Source organism: Neophocaena asiaeorientalis, unplaced genomic scaffold (assembly GCF_003031525.2).
Source record: "Neophocaena asiaeorientalis asiaeorientalis breed wild unplaced genomic scaffold, Neophocaena_asiaeorientalis_V1.1 scaffold78, whole genome shotgun sequence".
Lineage (NCBI taxonomy): Eukaryota > Metazoa > Chordata > Mammalia > Artiodactyla > Phocoenidae > Neophocaena > Neophocaena asiaeorientalis.
Window position 1 is genome coordinate 19281923 of NW_020175018.1, and position 18787 is coordinate 19300709.

An 18787-nucleotide genomic window follows, 5' to 3' on the forward strand; every position below is an offset into this window, starting at 1 on the left:
CGGCGCGGAGCGGCCGTCCCCGCGGGCCTTACTTGCACTGGCCTTCTGCGCGCTGGCAGTCGAAGCCGTCGAAGAGGCAGCCGGCCGAGTTGCACTGGCTGTCGCAGCGGCCATTGCTGAAGTACTTCCAGCACTGCAGGGACTGAGTGCAGTTCTGCCAGGGGTCGTTGAAGTTGAGGGAGCAGTCGCCGCCGTCCCAGCCGCAGGCGTGGTTGTTGCACTGAAGGCTGCAGACCTTGTTGCCGGCCTCCTCGCGGCAGCCGGGGAGCTCGCAGGCCTCCGCGATCTGCGGCGGGGGGATGTCGAGGCCCACGCCGCCGCCGAAGCTGTAGTCCAGGATGTGGCACAGGAGCCCGTTGAACTTGGCGGGGCACAGGCAGCGGTAGAAGGGGCTCTCGGACGTGGGCTCGCAGCTGCCCTGGTTGTAGCAGGGGTTGCCACCCACGCAGGGGCTGCCGACAGGGAACTGGCACTCGGGGCCGGTGAAGGGGCCTAGGCACAGGCAGGTGGGGCTGCGCGGGCCCGAGACGCAGGTGCCGCCGTTGAGGCACCGTAGGCTGCCGCAGCTGCGTGCGTCGTTCTCACACGTGGCACCCTCGAAGCCCTGCCGGGAGGGGGCCACACAGGGGATGTCGGGGTGGGCCGGCTCCCCAGACACCCAGGGACCCACCCAGGCCTGACCTTGCCTCTGCATCCCCCATCCCCCTTTCCCCGGGCAGCCGGACCCTTTCAAGAAAGTCAACATAAAACGCTCGGGGGTTCCCAGGGGTTGGGCGTGAGGGAAGAGGGAGCGCAGGGGGGAGCGTGGGGCCGTTTTAGGGCAACGGCGAACCCACGTGACCCTGCAACAGTGGACATGTGGCACTACACGCGTGTCAGACCCAAACACCACAGGAGAGCAGACCTGACTTAACAGCGTATCGGTGTTGATCATTTAACGATGTGTTAATGCTGGTGGCAAGTGGTAACAACGTTCCCCGTGAGGGCAAGTTGCTAGCAACTGCGAAACTAGGTGTGTAGAGGGAGGCGGTACGTGGGGACCCTCCTTCGGCACCATTTTTCTATAGAAGTGCTCTAAACGTAAAGTTTGTTGACACAAAGCACACGGTCTCGAGGGGAACGAGGAGGTTGGAGTCCAGACACTCAAGCCACCCACTGTCCTCCGGCACGTGTGCGGGATGGGGGGAGGCGGGGTTCTCTGGCCACCTCAGTATCCCAGGTGCGCCAAGCGGGTGCGTCCTCCTGTCACCTTCAGACCAGGGAGCCCTCCTGGCCGCACAGGGCCCTTCCCACCGCCCGTCCGGCTGTGCCTACCGCTGGGCATTTGCAGATGAAGCCGCGGGCGGTGTTGGAGGCCACGGCACAGCTGCCCCCGTTCTTGCAGGGCCTGTCCTTGCAGCCGTTGATGACCGACTCACAGCGGCGCCCTGGGGACGACAGCAGGTGTGAGGGGCTGACCCCCACCCCGGCACCGCTCCCTGCCCCTGGCCGGCGGCACCCACCGGTGTGGCCGGCGCGGCACTCGCAGTGGAAGGCGTTGACGCGCTGCACGCAGTTCCGGGTGCCGCGGGCGTCGCAGGGGTTGGACAGGCACTCGTTGACATCACCCTCACAGCGCTCGCCCACGAAGCCGGGCGGGCAGGTGCAGCTGTAGCCGCCCACCTGGTCCACGCAGGTGCCGTTGTTAAAGCACCTGGGGCCCCGGGACACGGGATCGATGGGGGGGTTGCAGTCGTCCACGTTGATCTCGCAGTGCACGCCTGCAGGCCCGGGCACCGTCAAACCCCGTGCGGCAGGTCCTCCCACAGGTGCGCCCCTCGGCCAGCGGTCAGGACCAGGGAGCCTGGACGCCCAGGCAATGGACGCCGGCCGCCGGCCCGCACGCTCCCTCCCCGGGTGTGGCCCTGCCTACCCTGCGTGCCCCGGGGGCAGGAGCATTTGTAGGTGTTGGTGAGGTCGATGCAGGTGCCCCCATTCCGGCACGGCTGGGACAGACACTCGTTGACCTCCTCAGAGCAGTTCACCCCGTGGTAGCCAGCCACGCACTGCAGGGTGACAGCGAAGGGGCGGGCCCGTGGCTCAGTGCGCCCCCCACTCCCTGTGCAGGCTGACGGGGCCCATGAGCTGCCCTCTTGCCCAGCGAAGCTGGGGGTTCCCCCCACTTGGCGGACCCAGAGGGAGACCCCGGGAAGGGCCCCGGGAAGCTGCAGTTTACTGGCCAAGGTGGGTGTTAGACCCGGTTCCCTAGCATAGAGGTGGGGGCCTTGGGGCAAATCTGGGGGAGGGGAAACCCCGTCCCATTTCCTCTTCCAGGTGCCCCCCACCCCCCGCAGAGGACAACTCGTCCAGGCAGTCTTTCCTGATTACCGAGCCCTCCCTTAATAAGACTGAAAGTCGTACACGTCTACGGGCTTGGTCTTCCCTGCTGCACCGGCTCCCCACCCAGGGCCCAGCCCTCGCCGACACTCATACCAGACACGCGCACCCTCACCAGGGACGGGTCCCCACCTCGCAGGAGTAGCCACCAGGGTAGTCGGTGCAAGTGGCCCCATTCTGGCAAGGGCTGGGCGAGCACTCGTCTACCTGGTCCTCGCAGTAGCTGCCCGTGTAGCCCGCTTGGCAGTGGCAGTGGTGCGTGTTGCCCACATTCATGCAGAGCCCTCCGTTCCGGCACAGGTGGGTAACATTGATGCCTGCAGGGGACAAGGTGGATGGAGCATGAGGCCTGGGCTCCCCTCCGGACAGCAAACCTCCTCGCCTCAGAGGACAGACGCCCGGTGGTCGTGGGGAAGCCTGGGCCAGGTCGGGACACGGCCGGTTACCTTGCTGCCATGCGGCCACCTCACAGGAGACGCTGGGCACGTCGCAGTAGAGGCCAGTCCAGCCACTGTGGCACTCGCAGCGGTACAAGGCGTTGGTCTGCCAGCACCTGCCGCCATTCTTGCAGGGCGAGGAGTCACACCAGCGCACGAGGTTCTGCGGACGGCAGTGGGCAGCCTCGCTCACAACGCCCCCACCCGCCAACTCCCAAGGGGCCCATGCCACCTGGCAGGGGAACACACATGCGCCAGAGAACCTCTCACCCGAGGTGGCTCATGACCCCGTCCTATAGAAATTGACCCCGAGGCCCATGGGCGCCCCCGCTCAGGAACCGCCAGGGGCTGGGGTGCGGGTCTCTCTCTCGTTCTGGGCCCTCGGTGAATCCGGACCATCAGCTGCCTTTCCTTTTTTTTTGGGGTGGGGGGAGGGGGCACACCACGCACCTTACGGGATCTTAGTTCCCCGACCGGGGATTGAACTCGCGCCCTTGGCAGTGAAAGTGCGGAGTCCTAACCACTGGACAGCCAGGGAATTCCCAGCTGCTCTTCCTTGAAGGAAGATTTTTCTTAAAAAGTAAACAGCTCTTTTGCAACCGATGCTTTCTTGTTTGTTTGTTTGTTTGTTTTTGCGGTACGCGGGCCTCTCCCGTGGCGGAGCACAGGCTCCGGACGCGCAGGCTCAGCGGCCATGGCTCACGGGCCCAGCCGCTCCGCGGCATGTGGGATCTTCCCGGAGCGGGGCACGAGCCCGTGTCCCCTGCATCGGCAGGCGGACTCTCAACCCCTGCGCCACCAGGGAAGCCCGCAACTGACGTTTTACGTGAAAATCTTCAATGAATGTAAATCTTCAATACCTTTACGTATTTCCTATGGAAACACTGGCTTTTAGCTGTCTTCCCCCAGATCAGTGCTCCGTAAACCTCTGCTACCTCAGTTCAAGTTCACCTCTGACTCCTTATCTGGCAGCTAAGCCCAGGGCTGGGCCCCAGGCTGGCAGCCCAGATCTCCAGGAGCCACCCCCGCCCCCTGAGCCTGGCCCTCTCACCCATACCCCAGGGTGGCGAAGCCAGCTGGAGTTGAGGCGAGGGGCACTCAGTGGTGCGGCCGTGGCGCCGAGTGGTGGGCACCCCTGCGGCCCTGACTCACCTGGCAGTTGAGGCCAGTGTAGCCCTGCGGGCAGGTGCACTTGTAGGTGCCGTAGCTGTCGTGACAGGTGCCGCCGTGCAGGCAGGGCCGCGAGTCGCACTCATTGACGTCGTGCTGACAGTAGCTGCCCGTGAAGCCTGGCGGACACAGGCAGGTAAAGGAGTTGATGCCGTCCACGCAGGTACCGCCGTTGAAGCAGGAGCTGGAGGTGGGTGGGCAGCAGGGGGGGGCGGTGGTGAGCGGGGGTGGGGGCAGCGGGACCCTGCCGAAGCAGGTACCTCCACGCTGGCGTCTCCCCCTCGAATCAGTGCGGCCGAAGGGGTCTGAGTGCCGGCTGGCCTCCCCGAGGTCAGCCAACAGGAGAGTCCCAGGAGGTCGCCAACTCAGGACCAGGGACCTCAGAGTCTCACCACGTCACACTCCCTCCCTCTGCCTTCTTGTAACTCATGCTGAGGAGCTTCATCACACACGTGGTATACAGCGGTTAAGGTAAAAAAGCAGGAAACAGAATCGCACAGACAACGCGGGAGACAGTTATGTCAGAAACCAGGAATGAGCTTCAACACTGAGCCTCCTGGCAGCCAAGGCAAATAAGGAAACTAGATGGGTTACAAGGTCCTTGGTCTGACAGAAGGAGGGACGCCAGTTCTTCAGCATAAACCACCAGGGTTCCGGCTTCTAAGTCACACGGGTCAATGGACAATGGCTCTTTTAGGAGGAAGAGCATCTGAGTCAACCCGCCTGGCACTGTGTGCCCACCAGGCAGACACCTGCTCGGCGTGCAGGCTGCCAGACCCTGGGTGGCCCCGCGGCCCATCTGCCTCCCCACGTCAGCCTAAGGCCCGGGACCGCCCTGCACGGCGCCCGCACCGGTGGCCGTGGCCCCCACGCACCTCTCCGTGCAGTCAGGAGTGTTGTTCTCACAGTGGATCCCGCTGAAGCCCGCAGGGCAGGTGCAGGTGTAGCTGTCCACGCAGTCGGTGCAGTTGGCGCCATTGCGGCAGGGGTTGCTGGCGCACTCGTTGATGTCCTCCTCGCAGAAGGCGCCCTGGAAGCCGGGCAGGCAGTCGCAGAAGGCCGTGTTGATGCCGTCTGTGCAGGAGCCCCCGTTGTGGCACGGGTCTGGGAGGGGAAGGGAGGGCAGGCCTGATGGGCGGGCACCACCCCCGCTGCCAGGGCAACGGAAGCTGCGGGGACCCCGGCACTGCCCCCACGGTGTCCGGCCAGGAGCCCCTGACCCGGCAGGCTGCATCACGGGCTTGGGGTCTACACCCCTCCCCGTGTTCCCGGTGCCCAGGCCACAAGGGAGGGAAGAACGCCCGGGCTTAACAGTGACACCAAGCGAGGCTGAAGTCAGTCTTCCCCGCTCGCCAGTGACGCCAGATGACATACTCGGCTTCTCCGGACGCCAAGGTCATGTGAACCAGGGGTCTGAGAGCCCCGCTCCTCGGGGGGCCACGACAAGAGTAAGAGCCACGCCGGGCCCGGGCAGGCAAGGCCCTGGGGGAGGAGCCCTGGAGTCTGGTGGGGAGATGCTAGGACGGGCTTGAAGCCTGGCAACGTGGCTCCAGAGCCTCCAGAACCACGTGGGAACACCTCGCTGGTCAACAGCGGCCACCCCCCCAGCACTTCCTCCGGCCCCTGACCGGGTGCCCTCCTGGAGGGTCCAGCTGGCCGGCGCCAACCCTGCACCCGGGTGCTGCCCCGTCCACTCTCCCATCCGACCCCGACGAGCTCCCTGCCCTGAGCCCCCCTGGGGAAACAGGTCTGAGCATCTCGGAGGTGGACGGAGCTGGCCGGCCACTCACTGGGCCGGCAGTCATCGACGTCCGTCTCGCAGTTGCGGCCCGTGTAGCCGGCCTGGCAGTGGCAGCGGTAGCCGCCGTTGGTGTTCTGGCAGGAGGCTCCTGCGCGGCACGGGCTCTTCACGCACTCGTTGATGTCAATCTCGCAGGTCTGCCCTGGGGGAGGGGGAGAGGGAGCCGTTAGCTCAGCCCCCTCCCCACAGGACTCTCCCCTGCCCCCCAGGAGCGGGGCCTCCGCAGCCGCGGGGTGGTCCTCTGGGGGCATCCCGGGAAGGAGGGGCTCTCCGACTTGCTGTCCCCCAACGTGGGGCCGAGCCGGATGCAGACGTCCAAGGCTGGGAGGGCTCTGCAGCCCGCTGGCTCCTCTCCAAGGACGGGGAGCTCACTACCTCTTGCTCTACAGATGCCCAAGCTCCCCGGAACCCCCACCCTCCCTGTCCCAGCGCCTCCTGGGCTCGCTGGCTCACCCTGCCAGCCCACGGGGCAGGCGCAGGAGAAGCTCTCGTAGTCCTTGGACTCCTTGCACTCGCCGCCGTTTCTGCAGGGGCCGGGGGCACATGGCGCCAGCACCACCTCGCACGTGGCTCCTGAGGGGAAGAGGCACAGGCGGGGAGCCCCAGCCCGGAGGGTCAACGCCCCATGGCACCATCTGACAGAGACCACTGCGGCCACCGCCTGCGGGTGGCTCTACCACCAAAGCACGTTTGGTTGCCCCGCAGTGGGGCATACGGTGTGGCACTGGAACCCCCGTGAGCGCCCGGTCGAGTCAGGACCCGAACACGACCCAGATGATCCCCTGCCCCGCGACAGGCTGTGGGGCACGGCCTGGGCCTCACCCCGCCGAAAGCGCCAGCAGCAAGGGCTGGGCTGGGACTGATGCCCCCCCAGCGTCACAGGGGCCCTGGACCCGCTCCCAGCCTCACGCCCCCTCCTCGCCTCCCGGTAGCAGAGGGCCCCGCACTGAGCCGGCGGCCTGGGAGCTAATCCAGGGGCTCTGTGTCAAGGGCAGCAAGTACCCAACGCAGGAGGCCACTGAACAAAGGCCGTGACAACAGGGGACGAGCCCTCGCTGCCGGGGACGGGCCAGCCTCAGCCCCGAGCACGGGCTACTTAGCAGGGGAGCGGTGGGTGAGGTGTCAGGACCCCTGGGACGGGGATGGGAGTCTGGCTAGACCCCCGTGCACACCGGGTGACTTTTCCGCCCTGAATGCCCTATGCAGGGCTTCCTGTTTACAGCCCACGGAACTGAGTCCTGAGGCCGCGAGGAAGCGTTATCTTCCCTGTGGTCCATTATCTCCCCGGCCTGCGGGTGTGATTGTCCAGGGCCTTTCTTTCTATCGGTTTCCACGGCGACCCGGGCAGGCAGGAAATTCGCTAGAGTTTCCGACAATTGTGCAGAGGGAAGCAGGAAGCGGGCAGACGGGAAGCAGGTCAGCACAGGCCGGCTCCTCCCCGCCGGCCCGCCGGGCCCCGATGTCAACGTGTCCGAAAGGGACTCGGGTGCGCCCTGGGCGCGGAAGCCCCTGGGCGGCCACCAGGGGAGAGTTTCCTCACCGGTGCGAGAGAGAAAGTCCAGCTCCCCAGCTTTGGTGAAAGAAAACACTGCTCTGGCCACGGGCCGCCCGATGTCATGAGAACCACAGTCATGGGCCCCACCCCGCCCGCCGGGGCCTTCTCAGGACCGCCGGGGGCCACAACCGTCCCCAGTGGCAGCACCCTCTGCCCATTCCCCGTGGGGCTGGTGGCCCTAGTCGTTGTGGACTTTTATTTTTTAACACTTGGCAAATCTCTTCTAAGGAAAGGACCATATCTCGCGATCCCCTTGGCCAGGCCAGTGGCGGAGGCTGAGACGCCCGGGGACAAGTCTCCCGCCGCTCTCAGCGGGAACAGAAGGCTCCTTGTTTCCCCACACAAAGAGGGCCCGCCATCAGAGGAATCCCTCAGGCCCGGCCAGCGGATGCAGAGGGCGGCCTGGCCGCCAGGGGCCCAAGGCGGCATGGACATTGGGCCGTGGAGGCCAACAGCCCAGGCCCAGCTCCCAGCTCTGCCACCAAGGGGGCCACCTCACCAGATAAAATACTTGGGACCTACTTATACTAAAACTTCCTCCCAGGCACCCGGTATCCTGTGGGCTCATCTGGCAATGACACCTGCCGGGCGAGGCCCTAATGTGGCCAGGCCCAAGTACAGAGCAGAGCCTTCGAGATGCCCGCCAAGCAATGCAGGCAAGGCCAGCCCCGGAAGCCACTGCGCACCCCTCGGGCACCACTCCCGCGGGTGGCCCAGGCCCCGCCCCCGCCCCCAGGCCCCGCCCCTAGGCCCCGCCCTCACCTGCGTAGGGCAGGAGGCAGTTGCACTTGTACCCAGCCACGTCGTCGATACACGTGCCCTGGTTCAGACACGGGTTGGACGCACACTCGTTGATGTTGGTCTGGCAGTTGGGGCCTGGAGAGGGAGGGACAGCAGTCAGTGTGGCCGTCACCCTGGGTGCTGTGGCCAGGTCCCACCTGGTGTGGAGGAAGGGCCCTGCGCTGAGCCCGGGGCCTGGACTCAACCCCAGCAGGTCTGCACGCCCGCCCCCACCCCCCACCCAGGGAGGGAGCCGCCACGGGTCGCGGTGGCTGGACCTGTGTCCTGGCTCCGCGCTGCCGCCCTGGGGGGCCCGCTCTGCACCAGGAGCCCCGCCCCACTCACCACTGAAGCCTTCCCGGCACGCACACACGTAGCCGCTGGTCATGTCCCTGCAGGTGCCGCCGTTGACACAGGGGTTCGACTCACACTCGTTGCTGTTGATGTCACAGTTCGCCCCACTCCACCCGGGGTCACAGTCACACTTGTACCTGCAGAGGTGACCACACAGCAGCTCAGGTGTGGCCCAAGAGGGGAGGGCCTAGGCTGGGGGCACTCCCCGCTCTGCCACCTTCCTATGATCTGACTGGACGGAGGCGCTGGTCCGCTCTGACCCTCGGAGTCTTTTAAACACCTTTAAGTAGCCCACCTTGCCCAAGAAGGTGGTGAGGGTTTGTTAAACTAGATTGGGGACAGTGCCCAGTTCGGGGCAGTGGTCAGAAAGCCCTCCACCATTCCCTCGCTGTGTGGCCCTGCACCGTGTGCTTACCCTCTCTGTGCCAAACGGGGGCATGGGGTCCCTGCCCACGTCAATGGCCCCATCTAGACAGAGCAGTGTCAGGCACATAATGGGTGTCAGAAACTAAAAGTAAGCTTCTCTACACTCTAATATTGACGCCACACACGTAGGGGGTTTCCCACGCCACGCAATCCTCCAGCTCTGGGGACACCAGCTGAGTATCCCACAGTTCACGTCTGGCACTAACTACCTGGGGTCAGCGCAGACCCCACAGACAGGGCTCGGTCCCACAAGACTGGCCCCAAGTCCGACAGTGACCTGAAGCGCCAGGTTGTCACCTGTACTTCTGAGCGAACAGCTACGAATCAGACGCCTTCCTTGTGGCCAGAATGGCTCACACTCAGGAAAACAGTTTACTTACAAGATTAGTAGTTTACTATAAAAGGTGAAACTCAGGAACAGCCCGATGGAAGAGATGCACAGGGCCAGGTACAGGGAAGGGCTCAGAGCTGCGCCCGCCACCCCTGCACCTGTTCACCGACACGGAAGCTCTCTGAACTCCTGCACTTTGCATTTTTATGGAGGGTTCCTCACACAGGCGTGACCCATTTAGATCACTGGCTGTTGGTGATTACACCCTGCAGCCCCTCTCCCCTCCTTGGAGGTCCGGGTGGGGCTCAAAGATCCAACCCCCTCATCACACAGTTCCCCGGCACCCAGCCTCGTCCTCAGGTGTGCTTGAAAGGGGCTTTGACAAATAACAGAAGACACTGCTTCCGCTTATATAGATCTGAGTGATCTCAGGAACCAGGACAAAGCCCAGAGCAATCATCTCGTCACGCCGCGATGTCACAGAAACCCTGCCTGCGGCCACGGCACACATGTGTTTCCCGTGAGCACACGGAGCCCAGGGCAGCGCCGGGCACAGGCCAGGAGCCGAGCGAGTGCCCGACGGCACATTTCCGGGCACCGACGGCAGATCCGGCACCCACCCACTCAGCCCGGGGCCCACTGCTGGCCAGGCCGGGGCTTCGCGACTGCCCCTCCCTGGCCCGCCAGCCGCCAGCCCCCCGAGCAGGCCGCCTCCCTGGGGCAGGGCTCCCGAGGATGCAGAGTGTGGGGTGGCCCCGTACCCGTTGAGGCTGTCCCGGCAGGCCCCATGGATGCAGGGGTTGCTGCTGCACTCGTTGACCTCGGACAGGCAGGTGGGGTCGTGGTAGCCCTCGGGGCAGCGGCAGGTGAAGCCGTTGACGCCGTCCTCGCAGGTGCCGCCGTTGTGACAGGGGTTGTCCGCGCACTCATCGATGTTGATGTGGCACACGCTCCCTGCGGGCGGGGGGATGGGGCGGCGGCTCAGACACTCACGCCCACCCCCCCGGAGGGAGAGTGTGCGGGGTCTCGGTGAGTGGGTCCCAGCCCTCGGGGCCTCAGTCTCCCCCTCCGTGAAACCCCCTCCCCAGGTCCTTCCGAGGCACAAACTCCCACCCACACGAACTCCCCTCCCCGGGCCCAGGGGCCGAGCTGGCCGGTGAGGGCTGAGGCTCAGGACACCCTGGACACCCTCAGGGCAGAGGGCCGGGGAGGGCAGCACGTGTGCCGGGAGCCTGGCTCTGCCCTGGGCCTGCTGGGCCGGCTTTGACCAGGAACGAGAGCCTCAGGGATGCCCGTCCGCTGCCGGCCGGAGCCCCGATCCTTCCGTGGTCTCTGCCACCGTTGCCAAAGCTGGTGGTCTGACAGCTGGGCCCTGGGCGGTGGGCGGCCTACACCATCCTGCCCCCACGGTCCCCAGACCTGGCCCATCCCGGAGACCCTGAGGTGTGAGCACAGCCTGGGCCCCCGAGGCGAGGCCGTGACGAGGGCCGGGGGGACAGAGCCCTGCGGGTCCCCGAGCGGCTCACCTGTGTAGCCCGGCTCACATACACACTCGTAGCCGTCAATCTTGTCCAGACATGTGCCCGAGTCACAGGGGTTGCTGGCACAGTCGTCCAGGTTGATCTCACAGTTGGGGCCTGGCGGTGGGAGACAAGAGGCGCTCAGTCCCTGGCCCCGCCCCCAGCCCCCCAGTCACAGCCCCGGCCAGGCACCTGTGGTCCCCTTGAGACAGAAGCAGAGGTAGGCATTGTCGCGGTCCTGGCAGGTGCCCCCGTGGCGGCAGGGCTGGCTGTGGCATTCGTTGATGTTGGTCTCGCAGTGGTGGCCCGTGTAGCCCGGCCAGCACAGGCAGGTGAAGGTGGCAACGCCGTCCTTGCAGGACCCGTAGTGACAGGGGTCGGGGTCGCACTCGTCAATGTCCACCTCACAGTGGGGCCCTGTGTAGCCTGCAGGGCGGGGGCTGAGAAGCTAAGTGGGGCTGCTCCCCGGGCACGCGGCCGTCCCATCCCAGGACGCCACCAGCCAACCCAGGGTCAGTTGCGCTCCCGCCGGGGGAGACTGGGGATGTCTGGGGACGTCCCCCACTGCCCGGGTCAAAGCCTCACCTTGCTCTTGGCCCCAGAATGAGGGGTCACCTTCCCAGCCTCAGCTCCCGGCTGTTCCCCTTCCCTGGACCCTACACGCCTGCTTTTCCTCCCCCCGCTCAGCCTGGCAGTCGGGCGGCCCCGCACCTTCTGTGCACACACAGGTGTAGGTGTTGGGCCCGTCCAGGCACTTGGCGCCATTCCTGCAGGGCGTGCTTGCACACTCGTCCACGTCGTACTGGCACAAGTGCCCGGTGAAGCCTGCAGCCGGGGAGAGGGACGGCGGTCAGACACGATGGGCGCAGCGGCCCCACAGCCAGCCAAGGGCAGGGAGTGCCTGGGAGGGCCCCTTGAGAGTGCTTTGGCCGGGGCTGGGCCAACCCCCCATTCTCTTCTCGGCCCCTTTCAGTTCCTGCCTTTCGGGTCACACGCCTCCGGCTCCCTCATACAGGGGCCTCTGCCCCAGACCGACTCCGGTTGCTATGGCTACAGCCTCGTCGGGCTGAGAATCAGGTTCCCGGCTCGGTGTCTGGAACAGCTGATTTGCATCTCGGGAGATCCAAGGCTCTGACCCACAACACCTCCCCGGGCCCGGCGTCCCCCAGCCCCCAGCCCTCCCTTGGGACAGACTCGGGCCCCCAAAGTCTCCTTAGGCCCTCCTGGGCATCATGTCCACTGCAGGCTGGCGGAGACGAGCGGCCAGGGCAGGCTAGACCGCCTCCTGCCGAGGTCCCTCAGGGGTCGGCGAGTACACCCGCCAGCAGGAAGGAGGGCCTCTGGGTCCCGGGCTCCTCAGCAAGGTCGGGGGCCAGGACCCCCTGCCCAACCCAGCCTTGCCCATCGGGGGAAGCCTGAAAACACCCCACCCGCTCCCGAGGTGGAAGTCAGCCGTCTCCCACCCAGCCGCTGGGGGACCCGACCCGGCAGCCCTCAGGGACAGCGGGGGGCTCCCGCACGGGGGGCGCGGTTGGGGCCGGCCTCACCTGTGGGGCACTCGCACACGAACTCGTTGATCTTGTCTAGGCAGCGGCCGTTCTGGAGGCAGGGGCTGCTGGCACACTCGTCCGTGTTCACCTCGCAATGCACGCCCTCGTAGCCTGGGGGAGGGGGGCGGTCAAGGGGTGCAGGGGACCGGGACCCACCTGGGCGGCCCTCACCACAGCCGAGGGCTCGGGACGCCCCCCCCCACACCTGCTCCCCGGGGCTGACCCAGCTGCCCAGCTCTGGTCTCTCCGCCGTGCCCCACGGGCCTAGCTCGGTCTCCCCAGATACCCGCTGGGGCCGCGGCCTGGGTGAGCACGGAGGCCGGGGGGCAGAGGAGATGCGGCCGGGGTGCTCGCTGGGGTCCGTCGGCCCGGACGCGGCTTCCCCACCCCCGCCCGTCGGGCGGCGCCCCGCGCACCGGGCATGCAGATGCACTGGAACTCCCCGATCTGGTCCAGGCAGGTGGCGTCGTTCTGACACGGGTTCGACACACACTCGTTGACGTCGATCTCGCAGCGCGGGCCGGTGTAGCCCTGCAGACACTGGCACTCGAAGGAGCCCAGCGTGTTGATGCACTTGCCCGCGTGCTCACAGGGGTTGGCGCCTGGGGGTGGGCGGGCACGGCGCAGTGAGGGGCTGCTCCAGGAGCCCTGGCCTCCAGAACGCTCTGGGGTGTGCCCGCCTCCTCCATCAGACTATTTCCACCAGGTTTCCCAGCGCCCTGGCTGCCCCCTCGGCTGCCCGTACCCAGCGAGCACTCGTCCACGTCCTGGCTGCAGGCCGGCCCCGTGTAGCCCGAGGGGCAGGTGCAGATGGCCTTGCCGTTGACGGGGTTGGTGTCGCAGTTGGAGCCCTCATTGCAGGGGTTGCTGATGCAGGCGTCATTGAGGTGGCACAGCAGACCTGGATACGGGGCGGCGGTGGTCAGCCGAGGCGCTGCCCCCTGGCCTGGGGACGCGGGCTGCCCACAGCCGGGGTCCACCCCCGCCTGGCTACCCAGGGAGGGCCCCCCCCCGCACTGTGCCACTGCTAGTGACCCTGTGGAGCGTCCCATGACGCCCGAGTCACTCCGGGAGGTTCGCTGCCAGCAGCCCTGATGGCAGGCAACGCCCCAGCCCCGCCAGCCCCTTCACCCTGACTCTTTTGGGGTCACCCCGCAAAGCTGCAGTCCGTGTGTCTGCGCAAGGCCACGTACGCGAGCCCTGACCCGAGGGGGCCCACCGCTGGGCGAGGGCAGCGAGAACCCGCCTCGTCGGCGCTCACCCGTGCGGCCGTGGGGACACTCGCAGTAGAAGGAGGCCACGCGGTCGTGGCAGGTGGCACCGTGGAAGCAGGAGGCACTGGCGCAGTCATCAATGTTCTCGCTGCAGTCCTCGCCTGTCCAGCCGTTGACGCACACGCAGTTGTAGCCGCCGTGGGCATTGTGGCAGGTCCCGCCGTTCTGGCAGGCGTTAGGCATGAGCTGGCACTCGTCCACATCCTCGGTGCAGTGCTGACCTGCGGGGGCCGGGACCGTCGGGCCAGGCGGCGCCTCCAGACCCTCCCCCTCGGGGCGCAGGACCCCCTCCACCAGGAAGCCTTCCCTCATGACTCCTCCGCCTGCCGCCAGCCTGAATCACTCCTTCCCCTGCACCCCTGGCGCCAGAGGGGGCTCTCATCTGGCTGCTGTGCGGGCACAGGTGCACTGGGGTCCACGCTCGTCTGTGGGCGGGGCCGGCGTCCTACCGGCCAGCGCCCCCGTGTCCTGCCCAGCAGCTGGGCTCAAACTGGGGACCTGCTTCTGGCTCAGGGCTGCCCGGGCCAGGCTGCAAATGGCTGATGCCACATCTGTGCTGGCTGCTGGGGCGGAGGCCTGAGAGCCCAGCGGCGGGGCAGCCCCTGGTCACTCCGGAATCCCTCCCGGCCTGGACCAGGTTCTCGGCCCCCCTCTGGCCCGCCACATGCGTGTGCCCCAGCAGTGGTGGTGCCCACCCAGGCCTCCCCGTGCACGCACCTGTCCACTCCGGGGGGCAGCGGCAGTTGTAAGTGTTCACGCCGTCCACGCAGGCGCCTCCGTTCTTGCAGTTGTTTCCTGGACAGTCGTCAATGTTTGCCTCGCAGTTCTGGCCGGTGAAGCCTGTGTGGCAGGGGGGGCCAGGGGCCCGGTCAAGCCTCCCCACGGGGCTGGGCAGCACGCGTCCCGGCCCTCACCTTCCCTGCCATGCTCAACCTGGCCTCTGGCACCTTCCTGGCTGCACCCACAACGCCCTACTCTGGACAGAGAGCTGTCCCTCCATGGCCTCACAACCCTCGGGGGTCCACGCCCCACCCTTCCCTCTCCTGTGGCCAGGACAGGCGACACACTCCTCTCGAAGGAATCATTTTGTAAAGAGCCGGCTGAACAGACAGGGACTCAGGATTACAAGCTTCTAGAGGTTCTGCTGTAAGAGACGTTCTGTGTAGTGGCTCCAGTAACTGGGCAGTGTCTGCTGGCCCGCCCCATGCTGGGGGTTCTCTGCAACATCCCCGTGTGTGGCCACAGATACCCCGCCTTGCAGGGGCTGCACTGGGCCCGGGGGCCCCCCAAGCAGGGAACCGGAGCGGGGAGACAGTGGGACCCAGGTGGGCAGTCCTGGGGGGACTGCAGGTGTGGCTCTTGGCTTCCCAGGAACAGAGGCGTGGGCAGGGCCCACATCCTCCCCCAGCCTGTGGCCAGCCAGTTAGCTATTAATCCATTCAACTCCCGCTGGTTCAATAATCAACCGAGAAAGGGGCGTCTGGCAATAGCCCAACCTGCAGCCAGTTACTGATTAATGCTCCTCCCGGGGTGCCTTGGACTCCCTCCTGCCCCTCCCTCCGAGGCCCCCGCACGGGAGCCCGGAGCCCTCACTCCGGACCCCCTTGTATGCGGTGGGCCGGAAGCGCTGCTTCTCCCTGGCCTTGGAGGGTGAGTTCTAAAGCGGGCTGGGTCTCACCTCACCCCCCCAGGTGGGGCCACACCTGCCCCAGGTGTGCAGCACCCTCTGGCTGGCCCCCCACTCCGCCCACCTCCACGGCCCCGCTTGACCCACGTGGCCAGACACAAGGTCCCAGGCCTGGGGTTCCACAACCACCAAGAAGGCATCTGAACCCAGAACCGGGAGGCACGCCCGGCCCAGCCCCCTGTGGACAGCTGACCAGCCCAGCCGGGCGGCCAGCAGCGCCGCGGCAGGCAGGCGGCGAGGGGAGCGCCACTGACACGCAGGAAGTGCGTGCGCCTGGCGTCTGCACGCAGAGGCGGCCGCTGCAGTGACAAGGCCCGGGGCTCACGGACGGTGGGCGGGCAGAGCACTTCCTCTTTGCAGGGGCCGAGCTGGGCTGCGGCAGCATGGGGGCTGGGGCGACCCTCGGCTCACCCCTGGGTCAGCCAGACCCTGGGCTCCCCTCCAGCACCCAAACCTCATCCCGCCCCCCTCCTGAAACACCCTTCCCTTCCTCGTTCCTGCCCAACCGCCTAACCGCCAGTGCGCAGGCGACAGACGAGAGGTCTTCAAACCTCTTTGTCGTTACCAGTATTTTTAGATCACCGGCAGCAAAACTGACTCAGATGAAAACTACAGTGGCAAGTGTGGGACACACAACAGGGACAGTGGAGCTGCTGGGGGGTGGGGGGCTGTGCCCGCCACTGTCGCCCCACCGGTGGGAGACCAGCGGGGCCAGGAGGAAGGGCCACCACTGGGGCAAGTGACGCGTAAGCCCCAGCCTCACTGTCCCCACCTCGGGGACACGGGGGAAGCCCGGGGGCCGCACGAGTGAGGGTGCTCCCTGCTGCCGTGGAGAGCTCTGTAACGTGCACGTGGTCCCAGGGAGCTCAAGATTCGGGGGTTCCTGAGTGGCCTGGAGAAGGCTGGCGGCAGGGGAGGAGCATCGGGGGTCATGGGCCCAGCCGCCTGGTCACAGCGGACCCGTCCCCGGGCAGAAGTGGGTGGGCAGGTGCCTAATGGGTGGCCCCCATTCCAGCCCCGCCCCTACACCACACCCAAGGCTGCCTTCCAATCGCCCGTGCCCAGTGGACGTCCACCCCCAGGCCCAGCCGGCCCTGCTCCAGCCCTGTGCTCCCTCCGCCCTGGGCACCCCCCGCCCTCCCACCAGGCAGGGGGAGCACGGCCACCCCCAGCAGGGGGCAGCGAGAGGTACCTGGCAGGCAGGCGCATTCGTGGGCGGTGTCCCCCGTGGGGCGGCAGGTGCCCCCGTTCTGGCAGGGGGAGGGGCTGCAGGGCACGTAGGGCAGCTCGCAGTGGGGGCCGGTATGGGTGGCGCGGCAGGCGCAGCGGTAGGAGCCGACCTCATTGTGGCAGGTGCCACCGTGGTGGCAGAGCCCGGGGTTCTGGCTGCACTCGTTGACGTCCTGCCTGCAGGTGGGGCCGTGGAAGCCGGGTGGGCAGCCGCAGATGTACGAGGCCTCGAAGGGCAGGCACTGGCCCCCGTTGGCACAGGGGTTGGAGGCGCAGGGGTCCGCCTGCTGGCATGTCTTCCCTGGCGGGGAAGGGGCGAAGGGGGTCAGCCGGCCTCCCTGCTCCCCGTGCCAGGCCGTCCCAAGAGCCGGGGGCGGCCTCCAGGCACCACGGAGGTGCCCGCCGGGGATGGGCCCCACGGCGTCGGCTCCTGACACCTCAGGACCCCGACAGCTTAGGGGCTGAGTGACTGTCGCAGGATGCACGGCGGCAGGCGCCCCTCCAGAGCCCGTGTTCTTAAACTCTGGTGCCCGCAGTGACGCCACGGCTCCTGAAGGGGGGCCTGCACTCCTGGCAGGACGGAGGTGGGAGTGTCCCCTTTGCTCACAGAGGCGGGCAGGGGTGGGGCCCTCCAGGGCTGGAGAGGGGCGTGGGGACCCTCCGGGGGGGGGCTCTGCGCCACTTCTGGATCACGGACCCCAACGGCCGAGCAGAGCCCTCCCCAGCCACACAGACGGGCCGGCAACTGCTGTGCGGGCAGCTGGGGGAGGGCCGGGGCCTGCCCACCCCTCTCGAGCGCCACAGCCGCGTCTCCCGCCGGCGTCCTCACCTGACCAGCCCGGGGGGCAGAGGCACTTGTACTCGGTGAGAGTCAGCAAGTCGCAGGTGCCGCCGTTGAGGCAGGGGCTGGCGAGGCAGGCATGGTCGCGGGGCGTCAGGCACAGCGGCCCCGAGAGGCCCAGGCGGCAGCGGCAGGTGTAGTCCACGAGGCCGTCGCGCTCCACCGTGTGGCACGTCCCGCCGTTCTTGCAGGGGGCACTGAGGCAGGGGTTGGGCGCCTGGCATCGCTGGCCCGCAAAGGCTCCACTGCAGCTGTGGCAGACACACCGGGGCGGTGAGTGCCCGCTCCCCAGCCAGCCGCCCGCCACCAGCCCCGGCGTCGGTGGGGCCCCACCCCGGGCAGCGGGCACAGCCGGGTGAGGCCCCGCGAGGAGAGAGGGGAAGTTCTGGGACCAGAGGGGGCGAGGGTTGCCCAATATCACTAGTGTGCCAAACGCCACTGAACTGTACGCTTTTCGGTGGCTAATTTTACATTAAGTGAATTTCACCTTCATGAAGAAAAGTGATTATGTTAATTGGAGAAACTAGAGACCGGAGTGTTCGGTGGGCGCCGGCGTAGGTGTCAGAACTCACGGAGGCACCTGTCTGCACCCCGGCAAGCCACCGAGAAGGGGACCACACGGGCAGACACGGCCATCCTCTGCCGAGGGCAGCGGCGCTCTGTAAAATCTTTAGTTTCGGGGGGGGGCTGCCTGCTTTCTCTCCTCTTTAGCTTTTCGGCAATGAACGTGCGTTATTTGGTTAATAAAAGAGTTCTCAGCTTTTTTTCTTTCAACGTCAATAGGATAGCAAACGTGGAAACGACTGCCAACACGACGTGGCCTGGCTTCCCGTTTTCTTCGCGACGTGGAGTTCTTTGTCAGGGGTCTGATGCGTTGGGGGCCGTGCTGGTCGGCACCCATCCCCACCCACACATAGCACCCAGACACGGCTTTTCCATTGCGCGGTCAAGGCTTCACGACAGATGTCCACGCAACGCCAGCCAGGAGCAGAGGCACCCGCTGCCCGGCTGGAGAAGCCGGGGTCCAGGAGGACCACCGCTCTGGCAGGCTGGCACGCTCCCCGGGTACTCACTGCCCAGGCTGTGACTGGGGCAGGGGAGGCAGGTTGCCGCCCTCCTGGTGCCAGGCCTGGTGCCACGCGTTCCCTGCAGGGAAGGGCTCAGCGCCTGTCATCCCCACCCCAGGGCCCCCCTTGGCCACCTGTCGCCTCGGCTTCTGGGGGCTGGGCCATAAACTGCCCCCGTGAGGTCACCTCGCGGCCTTGCACTCGAGGGAAAACCTCAGGAAAGGCTCTGGGACCAGCCAGGCATCACTCTTCCCAGCGGCAACGCCCCCAGCCTGCAGCAGCCTGAGAAGGCGGCCCCAACGCTGGGCCCACAGCTCTGGGCACCTGTGGGCGGAGCCTCCTCCCGCCTGGCGGGGCAGCAGGGGGCGCTGCCAGGAGCCTGGGCTCC

General features: G+C 66.7%; 1 protein-coding gene across 1 annotated transcript in view; it reads right to left on the reverse strand.

Moving 5' to 3' along the window:
• Positions 1-18787, reverse strand: part of NOTCH1 (notch receptor 1) — a 52122-nt gene that overhangs the window by 8387 nt on the left and 24948 nt on the right. The window contains 23 exon segments of the mRNA XM_024762427.1: positions 37-604; positions 1315-1427; positions 1503-1760; positions 1913-2045; positions 2509-2693; positions 2823-2976; positions 3966-4167; positions 4859-5087; positions 5774-5926; positions 6238-6357; positions 8102-8215; positions 8465-8610; positions 9992-10184; positions 10757-10867; positions 10943-11176; positions 11462-11575; positions 12298-12411; positions 12717-12902; positions 13046-13201; positions 13562-13795; positions 14292-14414; positions 16454-16792; positions 17321-17583. Of these exon segments, the coding sequence (XP_024618195.1) occupies positions 37-604; positions 1315-1427; positions 1503-1760; positions 1913-2045; positions 2509-2693; positions 2823-2976; positions 3966-4167; positions 4859-5087; positions 5774-5926; positions 6238-6357; positions 8102-8215; positions 8465-8610; positions 9992-10184; positions 10757-10867; positions 10943-11176; positions 11462-11575; positions 12298-12411; positions 12717-12902; positions 13046-13201; positions 13562-13795; positions 14292-14414; positions 16454-16792; positions 17321-17583 (4442 nt within the window).